The 17,676-nt window shown below is 42.7% G+C and overlaps 1 protein-coding gene across 3 annotated transcripts in view; it reads right to left on the bottom strand.

Moving 5' to 3' along the window:
• Positions 1–17,676, bottom strand: part of LIG1 (DNA ligase 1) — a 217,760-nt gene that overhangs the window by 192,483 nt on the left and 7,601 nt on the right. For 2 of the 3 annotated variants that reach the window (XM_073602588.1, XM_073602587.1), the window contains exon 2: positions 11,900–11,959. In XM_073602588.1, coding sequence (XP_073458689.1) covers positions 11,900–11,916 — 17 coding nt within the window. In that variant the 5' untranslated portion in view covers positions 11,917–11,959. Of the gene's footprint in view, positions 1–5,418; positions 5,443–11,899; positions 11,960–17,676 lie in introns of those variants that run through there. The other variant, XM_073602589.1, reaches the window with a different exon arrangement.

The raw sequence follows: 17,676 nt of genomic DNA on the forward strand, positions 1-17,676 counted from the left end.
GATTTTTAAAACAGCTTACCTGTAAAATCCTTTTCTTGGAGTACATCATAGAACGAGTTTTGACCCTGTCCCTGGACAGTCGTCTCTTCTAGTACCGCTCCCCAGCCTGAAAGGCTGGCAACTGTTGTTACCAGGAGCGTAGCTAGGTCTGCAAAAGATCTGGGGCTAGAGCCCATAGCAGCAGTCACCAACCTTTTTGCAGGCACGGGGGGGTGGATTAAGAAATTTTTCGTGGTGCAATTTGTGCAGTGGCTGGTGTTGGTGCTTCAATCATCATGGCACCATGGTAGACAATTGTTATATTGTAACATATAATGAAGTGGTTCAACAGTGCGATCCAGTTCTGGGAGGGCATCTATTGAGATCCTCCCAAAACAGTGCTCACTGCGGTGCACACCCAGCTCACTCTATAACACAGCTGATCACAGATTGAGGTAAAGAACCAATAACAGCAGCTCTTTACCACGTGACCAGCTGTGTCCAATCACAACTGATCGAGATGTAAACACACTTGCCGGTTATCAGCATTCCTTTCCTCACACTGAAAAAAAGTGGCCAGTAGGCAAGCGGTTAAACCTGCAGGGGGTCCAGCTTTTTCATTTTAAAAAAATGACTTTACTAATGCTTTAGGCCTAGGTCACATCTATGCGGGTTTACAGTGCATGGCAGACCATTCCTTTGAATGGGCTTCTGTGCCTGCATTTTTAGAAAAACGCAGCAGCTTTTACACCTTTGTGATTTCCCTGCAGTTCAATTTTAGATGTGTGGGGGTGCCATTAATGAATGGCAGCCTTGTGTGTTTTTAAACAGCAGCATGTTTTGACTCTGGGTGCTGGAATTGCTGAGATTCCTGCACACGCTGCTGTTTAAAAAATAAATTCCTAATGGCACCTCCACGCATCTAAAAATGCAGCGTGATTGTGGGTGCAGGACCTGCAGGGAAATTGCACAATGCAAAAAGCACCATGCGATTTCAAGGCCGTTTAAAATGCTGCATGCACCTTTTCTCTGCAGGAAATTCAGGCATGGCAACCGATTAAATAAATGTGCTGCCATCCCAGTGCAAAAACAGGCCACAAACCCGCATAGATGGGAACTAGGCCTAAAGGAAGCCCGACAAGCAGTGGTGCATTTCACCATGTCTGTGTGGAAGATGTGCCAGTACCAGTGGTGGTGGTGCATGCTAGTGCTCTAATTGGTGAACAGTTGAGCCACAGCCAGATCAGGATTTAGTCCACACTCACAGGCAGAGTATTTGGGGAGAAGGACCTACCTGGTCCTGCCCAGCTGGGCTCACCATCCGCTGGCTTTCAGCACAGTGGGCACCTGCTCTCTCCCACTCGGATCCCAGCTCCAAAGCCTCTGGCTCTCACTACCACTGCCGCTCCCTCCCGCTTCGATCTCAGCTCATATCCTGCGGCCTCCCAAGTTCTGAACGTGCAGTCTACATTGGAAGGGGTCAAAGCAGCAGTGGAGCTCCTGGCCCCACCTGCTCCCTGCTAGCCGGGGAATAATACAGCGCAGCGCTGCATGTCTCCCGCCGTATACATAGTCACTTTGCAAGGCGGAAGTGTACTGATGCGAGGAGAGTGGGCGGAGAGAGATGATGTAATCTCTGCTCGCCCGCCCGCTCGCTCGCTTCTTTCACCTGCCTGCTCGGCTCCGTCATGCAGCCCGTCCACCACACTCGCGGCCCGGTGGTTAGGCAGGGACCCCTTCGGTAGGAGACTTGGGGCTATGGCCCCCAGATATAGAGTCTGTTTAAATGAAGAACGTTTATACTTTCTTTTGACTGGCAAAAGAGTACTTTTTCCACTGGAAATTGTCTGGATGTATTTATCTAAATCGTCCCCAAATAGTCGCTCCCCATGAAATGGGAATGGGAGACAGTAGGTTTTTGCAGGGTGCAAGGCGAGATGCTTGGTGAATAGAATCCATTATAGCATCTATGGCAAAACATAATGCTTTTGGTAAATCGGCCAACTCACTGGCCTGTTGTGCAGGGAGCTCGTTAAGGGCCTCTGCAAACTGGTCTTTTAAGGACTGACAGATGCCTATAGCTGCAATTACAGGCTGAGCAACAGTACCTGCTAAAGAAAAAGAGGATTTTAAAAGGAATTCCAACTTTTTATCTGTTGGATCCTTTAGCAGCATCTACTGCTGGAACTTGCCATTTTTTGGTGAATTTTTCCTCCATAGGATAGAGAACTGAGAATCTCTTTGGAGGGAGAAAATGCTTATCCGGATGATCCCATTCGGTATAAATAAGCTTCTCTAGTAATGTGTGGACTGGATTTACATAGCCTTTTTATCAGCTTTTCAGATTTATGCTTGTTTAAACATAACATGTATCCCTATCCACTCAGTTTCCCGATTTGGGGGAAGAGGAGACCCCTCCCTCCAGCTGCTGGGGCACACGCTGTATTAGCACAGATTTAAACAGGGCCTATACACTAATACTCCCTCTAGGAGGAGTTTAAGGCATTTTACAATATAATTGAAAGAAAAGTCATAGGTGGACTTTGCAGTTCCTATGCTTTCCTCTTACCTTTTCTTCGCTGCAGGATACTGCTGTAAACAGACAGATCCAAACTTCACCCATCACGGTGGGTAGCGTATTTAAAGCTTCAAAGAGCCCTTTTAATAGGGGTTCCACTCCTTTGGACCATGTATAGCACCCCTCAGGAGAGCTTTAGGTAATGTAGCAAGACCAAAAAGAGTCCTGGTTCCTAGGGTCCAGCCCTCAAAGAGGAGCGTTACAGGCAAAACCTCGTTCTTCTATGCGAGGCCCGGGTACCATCCAGGAGCCGCAGTGGCGGAATGGATCCGGTTGTGGAGGCTTTTTAAATCCAGCATGGATCCCTCCTGGATCTCCGCAGAGCACATCTTCACTCGTGCCAACACCTTTAGACACTAGCGAAAAAACTGAGGTACTCCTGGAAGGAGGAGGGGTTATATAGGGGAGTCAACTTCCTGAATTGGGTGTGCCAGTGTCAACACCTGAAGGTAGCTATAACCCACTAAGTAAATACTTAAGGCTCTGTGTCCTATGATGTACGATAAAGAAATCCTGGCTTTATTTCCGACGGACGTTGGCTCAAACTTTTCTTGCATAAACACGGTCGCACAAATGTTGTCGGAAATTCTGATTCCGTACAACACGTATGACACGTATGACGAGCCGAGAAAAATGAAATTCAATAGCCAGTGCGGCTCTTCTGCTTGATTCCGAACACGTGTGGAATTTTGTGCGTCGGAATTGTGTACACATGATTGGAATTTACAACAACGGATTTTGTTGTCAGAAAATTTGAGATCCAGCTCTCAAATTTTTGTCGGAAATTCCAACAACAAATGTCTGATGAGCCTACACAACGTCAGAATTTCCGACAACAGGCTCACATCGAACATTTGTTGTCGGAAATTCCGACCATGTGTACGCGGCATAACCAATCACAGAGCTCACACAGTAGTAAACATTGACATCATTGTTTACTACTGTGGCTGGTCACAGCGAACACATGGTACCAGTGCCGCTCACAGCAGCCAGGTACTGTGATCAGTAATCTATGTCCACTGGGAGTGCGCACCAGAGGCTCATGCAGGAGGATGCACGGGTCCATCACTGCTGCACCCATCAGGCCATTTTTAAACATGGGCTGGATAGGAGGTTGTTAGCGGATATTACCATATTGGGGGGCTGGAGCATGTCACAGGAAGACTAAAGGATGTTTAGCAGATAATTGTCCATTTCACATTTTCACATTTAAATTGCTCATGCTGAGAAACATTAGAGACAAAACGGTAGGGGTTACCACAACAAAAGTGGAAAACTCCCAAATCCTCTGCCTATAAAAACGTAGTTATTAACCACTTTACACCCATAAAGACGCATTTGTACATCCTTGGGTTGAAATGGTTATACCAAGATCATGGTTGCAGCTGCAGCCATGATCCTGGTATGAAAATTGGCAGCCAGTAATTGGCTTTGCCACAGAAGTTACTGAGCAGTTCTACAGCCACTCGATTACTTCTACAGGGCATGGAAGGGGGCTCCCGTTCCTGGGCTCTCTGGGGTGGGGGCCTGTTCACAGGCTATTATTACCTGATAGACAAGCATCTGCTCAAACCGATCTTAGTTTGACTAGTTTTGAGGGCAGAGGGGGGATCTGAGGTCTAATAGATCACAGATCTCTCAGTAAAAAGTACCTGTCACCACCCATGATCACAAAGGACGTTGTTTATCCCTTGTGTTAGCAACAAGAATGTTGATCCAAAAAAAAAAAAAATTTAAAAGGAGACAGTGTAAAAAATGAAAATAAAATAAGATTGTAAAAAAACAATTCCAACTCCAGACCTCAAGTATCCAAGTAGTATTTTAAGAAGACTATAAAACTAGTAACCTGCAAAGGCCTTCAAAGTGATGCCTATAGATAATTTAATGTATTATAGTTTGTCACCATTGCACAGGCGTGCGCAATTTACAAGCGTGACATGTTATCTATTTACTTCGTGTAAAAGGGTCTTTTATTTTTTTACCCCAAAAATTGGATATTATATTGTGTTTATGTGCACTGAAAAGGTGCATTTTAAAAATGGCTGCGCAAATGTCGCGCAATATAATTTTATTTTGTTCTTCGGGGTCTCAGATTTTAAAAAATATATATCTAAGGCCCCTTTCACACGGACGGACCATCTATCCGTTTTTCTTCCATCCGTCGACGGACGACAATGCCTTCCTATGGGCAAACGCATGACCATCCGTTAACATCAGTTAACCTCCGCTTCCGTTTTTATCCGTTTTTTTAACGTACAAAGCTATGTCCAGATCCATCAAAACGGATATTAACTGACGTTAACTGACAATGTCCGTCAACATCCGATCAGTTAAGATCCGTTTTGAAGAAATAATTTTTTTTTTGTTTATCTGTGAACTCAACCTATGACCCAGGCAGTAGTTGGACAGTACATCCCCAGTACATGCCCAAGGAGAAACATGGCAAGAGATGTCTCACATGAGGAGCTTATAAACCTAGTGCACAAAAGGCCAGGCTTGTGGGACTCAACCTGTCGGGACCACAGTGACAGAGTAAAAATACAGCAGCTATGGGATGAGATCTCTAAGCTTGTGACACCAAATTGGTCCACTATGACTCCCAAACAGCGTGAACAACGTGGTAAGTGTGCAGCTTGCTCTTTTGTCGGTGTTTTTATATAATCATTATGGCATGGTTGTAAATTTTTGAATGGTGTCAGGGTTATGTTTAGCATCTCAGCAAACTTTAAGTATTCTATGCCTCTAATTTAAAAATGTTGCAAACACTATAACAAACATAAATGAAATGTTCAGCAGAGAGGGCATGGTTGATACAAAGATTCACATGCATTACTACAAAAACGTTAAATAACAATACATACAAAGCATTGTGCCACATGGTTTGGCTCTGCTGCAGCAAGAGAATGAACAGTACATTACTCACATGTTTCCATAATCTAATGTCAAAATTTTTACTCAGATTCTTTCTCAATGTGTGTTTACAGGATTTGAAATTAACAGAAGGTGGCCTGGTACAGGCAGCTGGAGCGCAGCGCGCTGCTATTATAACAGAGACACCTAGCGTTCGCTGCTTTGCAAGGCCGGCACATCCTAACACTAGCCGCCCACTACAAATCACGGCCCCGTGCGCGGGTTGTGGGGTATGACAAGGCATTCCAGGAATAATTTGAATATATATTTTTATCAAGTTTGCTATTTTTGTACCGAGTTGCTGTATATTTTTAATAAACCCGGCATTTTTACTACACTATGGGAGCCTACATCTTTTTTCCTCTATGAGGTGTCTACCACAGAGTACATCAGAAAACATCTGAAAGAAGGTGGGACATCCCAGGTCCCTGGATGAGGATGGTGGAGCAACCGTAGTGGTCTCAAATATAAGCGCATTACCCCCGTGGGCGTGAGGGGATCTGGTGAGTGGGGACTCTGGAGGGGGAGCAAAAAGTCACAAGTGGAATTTCTGAAAACACTCACAGTCACCATTTCTGTGTTAATCATTCTGAATGAAGACCCAATCTATGAAATGGACTATTAGTTACGCACAGGTGTACCAAGATTTCTTGAAAACACTTATACTCACCAATTTTGTGTTGATAACCTTGAGTGGGGACCTAATACATCATATGGACTATTAGCATGCATATGTATACCAAACACTATTTCTACTGTTCTTTTTTAAGGTTTTCTTTAATATGGTTTATCTAATAAGTGCATATGTATAATTTTATTTTTTACATACCCACCTAAGTTGTTATAAACACATAATCACTTATGATTGTCAAGCACGGTATACAGAGCTCTATTAACCCAATATTCACCTTAGAGATATATATACTGGGTTAAATTCACTAGTGGAAAAACGTCAAGTGAGTGAAGATAAGCTAATTATATGGCGGATCATCTTGCTCAAGTGACTAATAGTTATAAACACTATTCACGGATTTGAAGCTCACTGTTAACTATATTTTATAATCAATTATATTAATTTGTAGTGTATCGCATTTGAGTTAAGTACACACCATTAACTGGTACTCTTACCCAAACTAGGGAGGGCCACCATCCCCTTTTCAGTATAACCTTGTAACAGAAGGTGGCGTTCTCTGAGAGATCGTTTTCGCAGAGATTTGCATGATGAGGCAGACTGTGCAAGCGGTTCTGGAGCTACCACAAAGAAAAAACCTATCTACTTTGAAATGCTGTCCTTCCTAAGGAAAGTCATGGATGTTAGACCGTAAGTGACGTTTGGATGTTCAATCTAGAAAGTGATAAAAATAGGTCTCCATATAAAGGTTTTGTGACCAAATGTGTGTGAGGAGAACACTGACAATACTGAGACAGAAGCAGTGCAGGGAGTTGAGGAAGCCACACAAGAGGGAGAAGGAGAGTCCCAGTCTGTGGATGAGACAGCACGTCCAAGTTCTTCTCAAAGATCCGTACATGTAAGCATACTATTACTATACTTTATCTGGTATACACCAAGGCATCATTGCATTTCTCAATCGGCATATTATTCTCTACAGGTTAGTCATGACAGGCCAACAACATCACGATCCTCCCGTCGTGGCAAAAAGCCAGAAAATCCAGAGATGGAGAAAGCCATGAAGTCCTTCATGGATGAGATGACCTCCTTTAAAAGACAGGAGAGTAAAGATCCATTCTGTGATCCAAATAACTCAAATGCTCTTTCCTGAGGACAATTTATCATACACTTCTAAAAGCACCAGCAGAGAGGCAGATGGAGATACATATGGGTATTTGTAATTATGTGGGGGGTGTATTAGAGCTGCCGAGTCAGGAATGCCATTGCCCACTATTAGCCATTATGAACCCCCTCAGAGGTCATACCATCAATATTCTTATGAGTCCCCATGTCTTGCTGCCCAGCCATATCTACCGCCCTATCCACAGACCCCTGTGCTTGCATACAGCTCAATGCACAATACACAGAGGCCTTATGCTTCCTCTCCTGCTCATTCCTCACAGGAAACATATCCTCAGAGTGTAAACACGAACGCAAATTCTGCTGATGCTTTTCAAGCGAATAGCCAAACCAGCTCTGGTTCTTCTTCCCAACATTCCACTTCCTATTCCCCATCCCCCACCTCTTTTTATCAGGATTTGTAACCTGGTTTTTCTGTTAAACTACAAAATTTCTAATATTTTGCATATTTTATGCTTTTGTTCATACTTTGATAAATCAAAAAACAAAGCTCAGTAAAACAAAAAGCATTGTCCCTGCCCTGCATGTCCCCAATACTGTATGGCATGACTTGTAAAACTTGTAGGAAAGATTCCTTCCAACATGAAGGGGTTGATTTATTAAGAATTTGTATAGCTATATGACAAGTGAAAGTGCATCTCTTTTTGTTCTGTGTGAATGAGGCAAAAAAAAAGATATAAAGAGGTTATATCCCAGTATTTTCAAATGGAAAATACTGCATTTAGCCATTAGATGGGGCTAAGTATCAGTCATTTCCTATAGTACTTAGCCCCATTTAGTGATCAAATGTGGTATTTTACTGTTAAACAATTAACATAGGATATAACCTGTTTACATTCAGTTTTGCCCCATTCGAACTTGCACTTTTACTGATCGGATGGCTCTATGAATTCTTTATAAATCAACCCTTAAATCTCTTCTCACAGATAGTAGGGGTGGGTAGTGTACTCCAAATAAGGATAAAGGGGTTGGGTACCGGTGTTCTGCCGAGAAAGTTCCCCTCGGCGGATAAGGACCCCCCCTCTACTGCGCAGGCGCAGCTCTTACGCAGTAGGAGCCGGCGGAAATAGCCGAAGCCAAATAGAATAGAAATCAGCTGTACACGGCGCCTGTAAGGGGGCCCCTCGCGGGCTCGCTTTGTTCGCCACGCTTCGGGCACGGCCTCGCTTCACTCAGCACTTTTTTATCCTCCCTCTAGGTCCACTTGGATGGTGGGGCTTGAACCTGGACCCAGGACGCAAGTGCCGTGTACAGCTGATTGAAGTTTTTCGGCGGCTCCTAGTCGTTCGTACTGCGCAAGCGCTGCGCCTGCGCAGTACAGGGGGGTCCTTATCCGCTGGGGGAACTTTCTCGGCAAGACACCGGCACATAGTAAATAATGACTGTGCCTCTACTGATATCAGGCACATGTCAGTGTAAGTACTGTATAAGCAACAGACAGATAGAAACGCATGTAAAGAGGTCATGCACCCTACCACTTCAATACAGGGCACTTTCCCCTCTTTATGCCCAGTTCAGGTGGCACTGATAGGTGGCAGTGGTGGGCACTGATAGCTCTGGTTCTTCCCAACATTCCACTTCATATTCCCCATCCCCCACCTCTTTTTATCAGGATTTGTAACCTGGTTTTTCTGTTAAACTACAAAATTTCTAATATTTTGCATATTTTATGCGTTTGTTCATACTTTGATAAATCAAAAAACAGTTAAGTGAAAAAACATTTATTTTAAACGGGTTATGCAGAATAATAAAACGAAAACTGTTTTGAACATATCATGTGCTTTTGTGTCTTTTTATGCTATCAAAACACAATGAAATAACCAAAATAATTAATTAAGAAATTTACTTTTTCACTGCATTATTTACAAATATTGGTACTGCCATGGAACTTCTCCTGATGGAGATAGAAAGTAGTCAGCAAATTGTTCACGCATGGCAATGTAGGATCTCCCTGCACGTACTCTGCTGTACTGTACGGAGGGCAGGTGGAACTCTTAGTCTTCCTCAATGTGGATTCCCTCCTTTTCCCAGACAATATTATGCAGAATGCAGCAGGCCTTAATTACTAACTCAGCATTCTCAAGACTGAGTTGCAAGGGTGTTTGGAAAACACGCCATTTACTGGACAATATGCCAAATGTACATTCAATGACGCGTCTTGCGCGGCTCAGCCGATAATTAAAGATCCTCTTCTTGCCGTCCAGATTACTTCTGGCTAATGGCCTAAGAAGATATTGCGAAAGTGCAAAGGCCTCATCTGCAACAAGCACGAAAGGTAGGTCTGGTCCTTCAGTTCCAGGCAGAGGCTGATCAAATGGTATGTTGAAACGCCCTTCTCGCAGTCTTCGACCCATTACAGACTCACGGAACACTCTGGAATCGAAACTGCTGCCATATGCCCCAATGTCCACAGCGATAAATTTATAATTACTATCACAGATAGCCATGAGACTCAATGAAAAATATTTCTTATAGTTATGAAATCTAGACCCGGAACGTGGAGGCTTTTGGATACGGATATGCTTTCCATCAAGAGCTCCGATACAATTTGGAAAGTTTGCTCGATTCCAAAATCCTTCGGCTATTCTTCGTCACATGTTTACATCTGGTAATGGCATCACTGCTGGACACAGCTCTTCCCATATGGCTAGGCAAGTATCATGCACTATCTCCGAAATAGTTGAAATGCCCAGTAAAAAATAATGGTTTAAAGAGGTATAGGACTGGCCAGTTGCAAGAAACCTAGAAAAATAAAACATCTTTTTAGCTTTTTAACTAACATTCTACTGGCACATAAATGGATACAATATTTATTATCTATACATACTGTATACACACACACACACACAGTAAACCAGGGGTTGATAAATGAATGACTTCTTACCTCAAGGTGACTGAGACGTTCATCTGCAGGTACACATCTTCTCATGTTGGTATGTCTCCGGTGCAGCTGCTCCAGTAAGTAGTCGAATGTGGCTACAGTCATCCTGGTGAAGTTGAAAAACTTAGTGGGATGCTGTCGGAGATGAGCGTAGTGCAAAGCCACAAAACCTTCGGAAGGCCGCTTCATTAGCATGGGGTGGGTCCAAAATCAACGTCTCCTAGACACAATCTGCTTTTTCTTGCTCTCCATTCTCCTCATTATAGGCAAAAACGACAAACAATATCACGCTGTCCCAAAAATGGTTGGAATCCATTGCACAATGCAGATAGCACACACAAGGACAAAGGAAGGACACGGCAAGGACAAGTCACTCACTGAAAACTGCAATGCAGCATGGGAGGAGCAATGCTTTCTGGGTAATTTCCTTAGAAACCAGTGTAAACGGATCAAAACGGATACAAAAACGGATGAAAAAACGGATGTAAACGTGTATATTAACGGATGAAAACGTAGATTAACGGAACGGATGAAACAACGGATAAGAACTGATACGTTTTTAACGTGGCTAAACTGACGGTGCCCGTGTGAAAGGGGCCTAAAGGTTTGCAGTTCTAAGTAATTTTCTAATGAAAATAAAATGCAGATTTTAACATGTATCTGAGAAATGTCAAAACTTGCCCAGGCAGCAAATGGTTAGAAACCAGGAACAGGAGATTACACACAAAGAAACCCTGTCTTCCCTTATTCATGAAGCTGGGCCTACCAGAGGTCCAGGCTTGACCCGTCTCTGAAGACCCTTTCTGATGTACAGTATGTCCACAGTGTCTGGAAACCACAGAAATGGACCATGACCCTGGACCTATAGCATCCGGCAGCTAGCAACACACATTGCACTTTGAGACAAGGTAATCACCCAATGCAGGATCCCATTAAGATAAGTCAGGGTGAGGTCCCCCGGGTTCACACCAAGACTATTAGTACCTTGGAAACTGCTAGATAGCCTAGGGTAATAAGCAGTCAAATCTTGATAGAAGCTTCAGGGGGAAAAAAAAAAAAATGTTTTAAAGAAAAATATTTCTCCACAGGAGAACAGGCCCATCACTGAGCCTAGGTTCACACTGACAGCGGGAATGAAATTGTGCGAGTTAAGCTGATCGCACCCCGAAGTCGCCAAAAGTAGCACAGAAACTACTTTTGGGAATCGGTGCAGTCCCGCAAAAGCAGCTTCACACCGATTCGGAAGGTGACATTGCCGGCAATAGCAGATTTGGCATGCAATTTGATATGTCAAATCGCTGCAATGTGAACCAGGGCTTAAGGACGCTAGCAAAAAATTGTCTCCCAAGAGGGCAGTGTTAAATGAGTATGCTCTAGGGGCTGCCCTAAAGAGTTTTTTCCAGTGTCCAGTCACCGGATGGTAGAATGCATATAACACATGGTCTTAGAGTACAGGTCCTGTGTCCTGTACTATTGATTCAAATAAACATTTTAGCAAACACTGTAACAAGTGCATTAAAAAAGGAAAATAACATGGATGAATAGACAAGTTGGATATAAAAGGTAAGCATTTAAATCCATTTAGATCAACTGCAATACTATAAAATATTACCATGCAAACTAACTCTGTGCACAAACCATAGAAGCTGCCGCAGTACACCTGCAGGACTTCCTATAAAAGTGTCCTATCTTCTCATTTCTTCTTCGTATCAAAAAGGCAACAGTCATTTTTCAAACTTACTTTATAGACCGCTGCATCTTCAAACAGTAACAAAAAATAAACGCTTGAATCCAGAGATCCCTGTTACCAAAAAAAAAAAAAAGAAAGAAATATAACCTTTAACGTTACTTACTTCAGTTACATGCAGCACATCACTACAACACAGTGTTCAAGATGAGGTTGTTTAATTAAACACTTGTTGATGTCTAAACCATCAAATATATTAGTTATCAAAGTTTGGTACATTTTCTCATTCTAAGTGGTATGCTGCAGAGCAGGACATCCAGATAGAGGACTGGATAAAACCCAGCCAGGAAGACACCTCAGGTCTGTAGCATAAATACTGACATTTCCTCTACTATTTGGAACCCCTCACCAAAAAGATTATGATGTGTGTCTGTAAGGACATGCTTGTTCTGTTTAAATGAAACCTGTAGAGATAAATATGTAGATTGCCACTGTTGATCCATCCTTCTGAAAACAGAAGATGCCCAATGCCATGCCGATTCATTGTAGCACCCCTTACCCCTAGGCAGTGGAGGACCCCCAGGTGGCTTGGTGGGATTAGCAATTACCAAGGAATTGGGTGCCAGTCAATTTAGGATGTTCACTAGGCACCATGAACTGAAGGAGAGAGGGGTTAGGGCACAGGACACCCAAAAGCAACCAAAAATGCAGACTGCTGACTCTACCTAAAGTCAATAGAGATAACCAGGAATCTTAGAGTGTATAACAGCTTTAAGGTAGCACATGTAACCCTTGGGTGAGCTACCTGAACTTCCTTGAGTGTTCTCTGGGAGTAGCTTCTAAACAGCCAGCACAGTTGTCCTAAACCACTTCATGCCCTTAGAACATATCTCTATGTCCTCACTTTGAAGTGAGATGATGGCTGCAGCTGGCAATGGGCTCTCTTGTAGAAGTGAGCCTAGTGGCTCTAGAGCCACCTACTCAATTCTACAGGGAGCACAAGGAGGAAGGAAAGCAGAGGCTCAAGGTTAACGGCTTGTAAAGCATCTGATCTTGGTTTGATCAGATGCTTTTGTGGGCAGAAGAAAGATCTAATAGACTCCAGATCTCTCTCAGCAAACAGTACCTGTTACTGCCCATGCCATCACAAGGGATGTTGATCATCTCTTCTGAAAGCAATAAAGTTGATCCCCAAAAAAAAAAAAAAAAAAAAAAAAAAAAAACGCACCTCATAACTAAAAAACTATAAGTGCCGCTGGGGGACGTTAGGTACTGTTGCGAACGTCAGAGAGAGAGCGCAACAACTCCAATGCCAGAAATCCTATTTAACTCTAAACTGGTAACCTGTAAAGGATTTTAAAGCATCACCTTTATTTTTATTTTTTTCACAAATTTGGGTATTGTGTTTTTGTGTGCACTAAAATTCATTAAACTATAAATTTTCCTGAAAATTTGTGTTTTAAAAATGGCTGTGCAAATAAAAAAAAATAATATTATGTAACAACCACTATTTTATTCTCCAGGACCTCCACTTAAAAAATATATACGTTTGTGGATTCTATGCAATTCTCTAGCCAAAAAAAATGCTGCTTTTCACAAGTATGTGAGAAATGTCAGAATTGGCCCGGTTTTGAAGTGGTTAAAGCGGATTTCCACCCATTTATAAGTCAACAGCTACAAAAAGTGTAGCTGCTGACTTTTAAAAATCAGACACTCACCTGTCCCACGGACCAATGATGCGGGTGCAGGAAGCCTCGCTCCTCTCCAAGGCGCCAGCATTCTGTGTGCGCCCAGCTGTAGCTGCGCGCTGTAAATGGCCGGGCAATCTTCTGGGACCTGTGGCATGTCCCAGAAGATTGCAGGAAGCGAACAATCTTCCTTCTGGCGTTGTGGAGCCAGGGGAGGAAGTGGGAGCTGGATGCCTGTAAAAACAGGGTACCTGCTCCTCCCCCAAAAAATTACATGCCAACAGTGGCATGTCGGGGGTTTACCTGTACTTCAAGCGGAAGTTCCATTTTTTGGTGGAACTCTGCTTTAAAATAATGTGTGGCCAGGCTATGGATATTCAATCATTACATATTCTTAAGCAGAAAATGAAGGAAGCTGACTACTAAACTCTCTACATGCAGGCAATAGTACAATTACTAATAATAAATAAATGCAACCGGCGCCAATAAAACAAAACAAAAAAAAAAAAAAAAAAAAGGGTTGCTGCACCTGAAATTAGTGAAAACTAATGAAGTACGAATGCTGTGGTAAAGGGTGCTCCCAATGCAATCATTAAAATGCAAAAAATTTATACATTCAAAACCGTGTATAAACGTGTATTATTGAATGGCTTCACTTTATACATGTGCACAAATGTCTCAGAAAATATAATAGATTTATGGTCGCTCAAACAAATAGATCATGAAAAGTTCAGAACGGCTCCAAAATTCTTTCTAGACGATTCCACTCCAACACCATGTGAGAAATAAAATCTGTATTCCAAATAATATTCATGACTTTTCACACAAAGTGACAAATTGTGCTCACCAGATGGCCCTGGCCAGCAAGTGACCCTAAGACATGAAGTACCTCCTCAAATCCTGGAAACTATTCAAACTTTTTCCAATCAATCGTTCACGTGTGGTGAACTTGGTCGAACAAGCCCGGGAACAGCCAGATCAAATCTTTGTTATCTATCCTCCGCTCCAATCTCCCACATCTGAAAATCAAGCTCCACCAAAAAGAGCCAGGAAAGGCAGATATAGTGTAGTGTCATGTGTTTATTGTTAAAAAGTCACTTACAATATTTCCAGCAGGGGAGTGCATCAATATATCAGTAAACACCTAGTGCAGTGGAAGTCCATTCAGACAGCGCTATCTGACATGCATGAGGCAACCCCCCAGCAGAAGTGAAGTAGAGTGCATGTCAGACCTAGCTTCTATGCATTACGCGTTCCAGCACGCGTCATCAGGAAGTCGTGCTGGAACGCGAAATGCATAGAAGCTAGGTCTGACATGCACTCTACGTCACTTCTTCTGGGGGGGTTGCCTAATGCATAGCATACACCGCTGGTCAGATAGCGCTGTTTGAAAGGACTTCCACCGCACTAGGTGTTTCCGATATATTGATGCACTCCCCTGCTGGGAATATTGTTAAGATAACAAAGATTTGATCTGGCTGTTCCCAGGCTCATTCGACCAAGTTCACCACACATGTGAACGATTGGAAAAAGATCGTTGAATGGTTTCCAGGATTTAAGGAGGTACTTCATGTCTTATGGTCACTTGCTGGCCAGGGCCATCTGGTGAGCACAATTTGTTGTCTCTTTGGGTGAAAAGTCACAAATATTATTTGGAACACGGATTTTATTTCTCACATGGTGTTGGAGTGGAATCATCTAGAAAGAATTTTGGAGCCGTTTTGAACTTTTCATAATATATTTGTTTGAGCAATCATAAATATATTATTTTTTCTGAGACATTTGTGCACATGTATAAAGTGAAGCCATTCACTAATACACGGTTTTAAATGTACACATACTCTTTGTATAAAACACTTTTTTTGCATTTTAAATGATTGCATTGGGAGTGCCCTTTATCACAGCATTCAATAGTACAATTACACCTCTTTCCCTGGGCAATGGGGTTTTCTTCTCCATTATTCTCAAGACGATCTTGAGAAAGGGGGGTCTGCACCCTGTGAAACGCTAACATTAATAAAATTCCTCCTGTTGAAAGTCTCACGCCATACACCTGCAGCGTGCTTCTTCATCTCTCTGTTCTTCATATTCGCTTAATTTAAAAGTGATTTAAAAGCAGAAGGTTTTTTTATCTTAACGCATGAAGATAAAAAAAAAAATTCCGTGTGCAGTAGCTCCCCCAGCCCTCCTAATACTTACATGAGCCCAGGGTGGATATAAATATTTTTTAAAAAAATCAGATTTTTGGGGGATTTTTATCAAATTTATTTTTAATAAAAGACCTTTTGGAGTAAAAACCTCCTATCCAAAAGAAAGTTTTCTATTTAACATACATTAATAATTTATTCAGCATGAAAGTATGAGGCTGTCTTTTCTACAATATTTACATTTTTCGTAAACTCATTCAATGAATCCAGATAACATGCACTGCATTATTCCATTCACACAATTTCACAGTAACCATGAGATAAAACAAAGTTCAGGAATATTCCTTTATCCCATTCTAACTACCAGCAAGAATAAGTTCTTACATTTAAAGAGCACTTGTCATTTCAGATCCATCATGGCAGCGCCTGTTAGCGGGCATCCACGTCCCTCATCTTGTTGTGTCACTGCCGCATCACTAGCTGCTCTAATTAATGGGACTGTAGGCAAGTCAACAGCAGGTCAAAGGAGGAGCCTCTGCGAGACAGAGATGACAGTTGCTCTTCAAAAATTGAGATTTAAATCAAGCCTTTTTACTAGTGATTTAAAAACCGACTTGATTTAAATCAAATCCACCCTGCCTGAGCCCAATCTTCCTCCAGCAATGTCCACGAGTGCTTCGGCCGTCCGGGACTCCTGATTGGCTAAGACACAGCAGCAGGAGCCAATGGTCAGTAAGCCAATCAGGAAAGAGAGGGGGCAGGGCCGAACCACAGCTCTGTGTCTGAATGGACACAGGAAGCTGCGGCTCTACTCAGGTGCCCCCATAGCAAGCTGCTTGTTGTGGGGGCACTCAACAGGAGAGAGGGGCCAGGAGAGCTGGAAGGGACCAGAGAAGAGGAGGATCCAGGCAAAACCACTGCACAGAGCAGTGGTATATAAGCAAGTATAACATGTTTGTTTGTTTTTTTATGAAAGAAAAAAAAAAAAAAGACTTTACAATCACAGTGCTTCTGCGAACATTTTTTTTTTTTTTTTTTTAATTTTAAAGCGGGGGTCCACCTAAACTGCCAAAAAAAAAAAAAAAATTAAAAGCCAGCAGCTACAAATACTGCAGCTGCTGACTTTTAATACATGGCCACTTACCTGTCCCAGGGTCCAGGGATGTCCGCTCGGTTCTTGGCAGCTGCCGCCGCCATCCTAGGTGAGGGAATCAGGAAGTGAAGCGTTGCGGCTTCACTTCCCGGTTCCCTACAGCGCTTGCGCGAGACGCGCTGCGCGTCCCAAGTGGTCCCCGCTCTCTCCTGGGAGCGGTGTGTTTCCCAGGAGACAACGCGGAGGGACAGGAAGAGGCATAGACTCCCATGGGAGTCTATGCCGGAAGTGGGTACAAATACCTGTCTTAGACAGGTATCTGCACCCCCCTCCCCCCTGAAAGGTGCCAAATGTGACACCGGAGGGGGGGCGGGTTTCCGAAAAGCGGAAGTTCCATGTTTGTATGGAACTCCGCTTTAAATCAAGTAATTTTTATTAAAATTGAAGACGTATAAATGTTTGTATACATATTTCAAAAAACGCTACATGCATCAATGTAAGGAGTTACAATATTATCATTTTAGTAAATAGCAGCTAGATATCTAATATTACAAAACTTATAAAAAGAGTAATAGAAAAACAAAAACCAGTAAAGAGTGGACTACAGAGTACAAGACCTCAAGGGGCACATGGAACAGGGAAGCCATAAATATTACAGTTTATTAGTCAGGGTAGAGTATTGAACTCACAACTTTACCACATAACCTCAGTGAATTCAATTAATTATAGAAAAAGACTGCAAGCATCATCTGTAGGTTATTATAATTTATATGTAAAGTATTTGTAATTTATGAATAATTCTAAATTGTAGGTCACGGCCAGCTTTCCACAGTTAGCATTGTGGTGCTAGGGACCTGAAGAACGGCAAAGAAGCAGCCCAGGTGAGGACAGCACAGGATCCCT

Source organism: Aquarana catesbeiana, linkage group LG10, assembly GCF_042186555.1.
Source record: "Aquarana catesbeiana isolate 2022-GZ linkage group LG10, ASM4218655v1, whole genome shotgun sequence".
Taxonomy (NCBI): domain Eukaryota; kingdom Metazoa; phylum Chordata; class Amphibia; order Anura; family Ranidae; genus Aquarana; species Aquarana catesbeiana.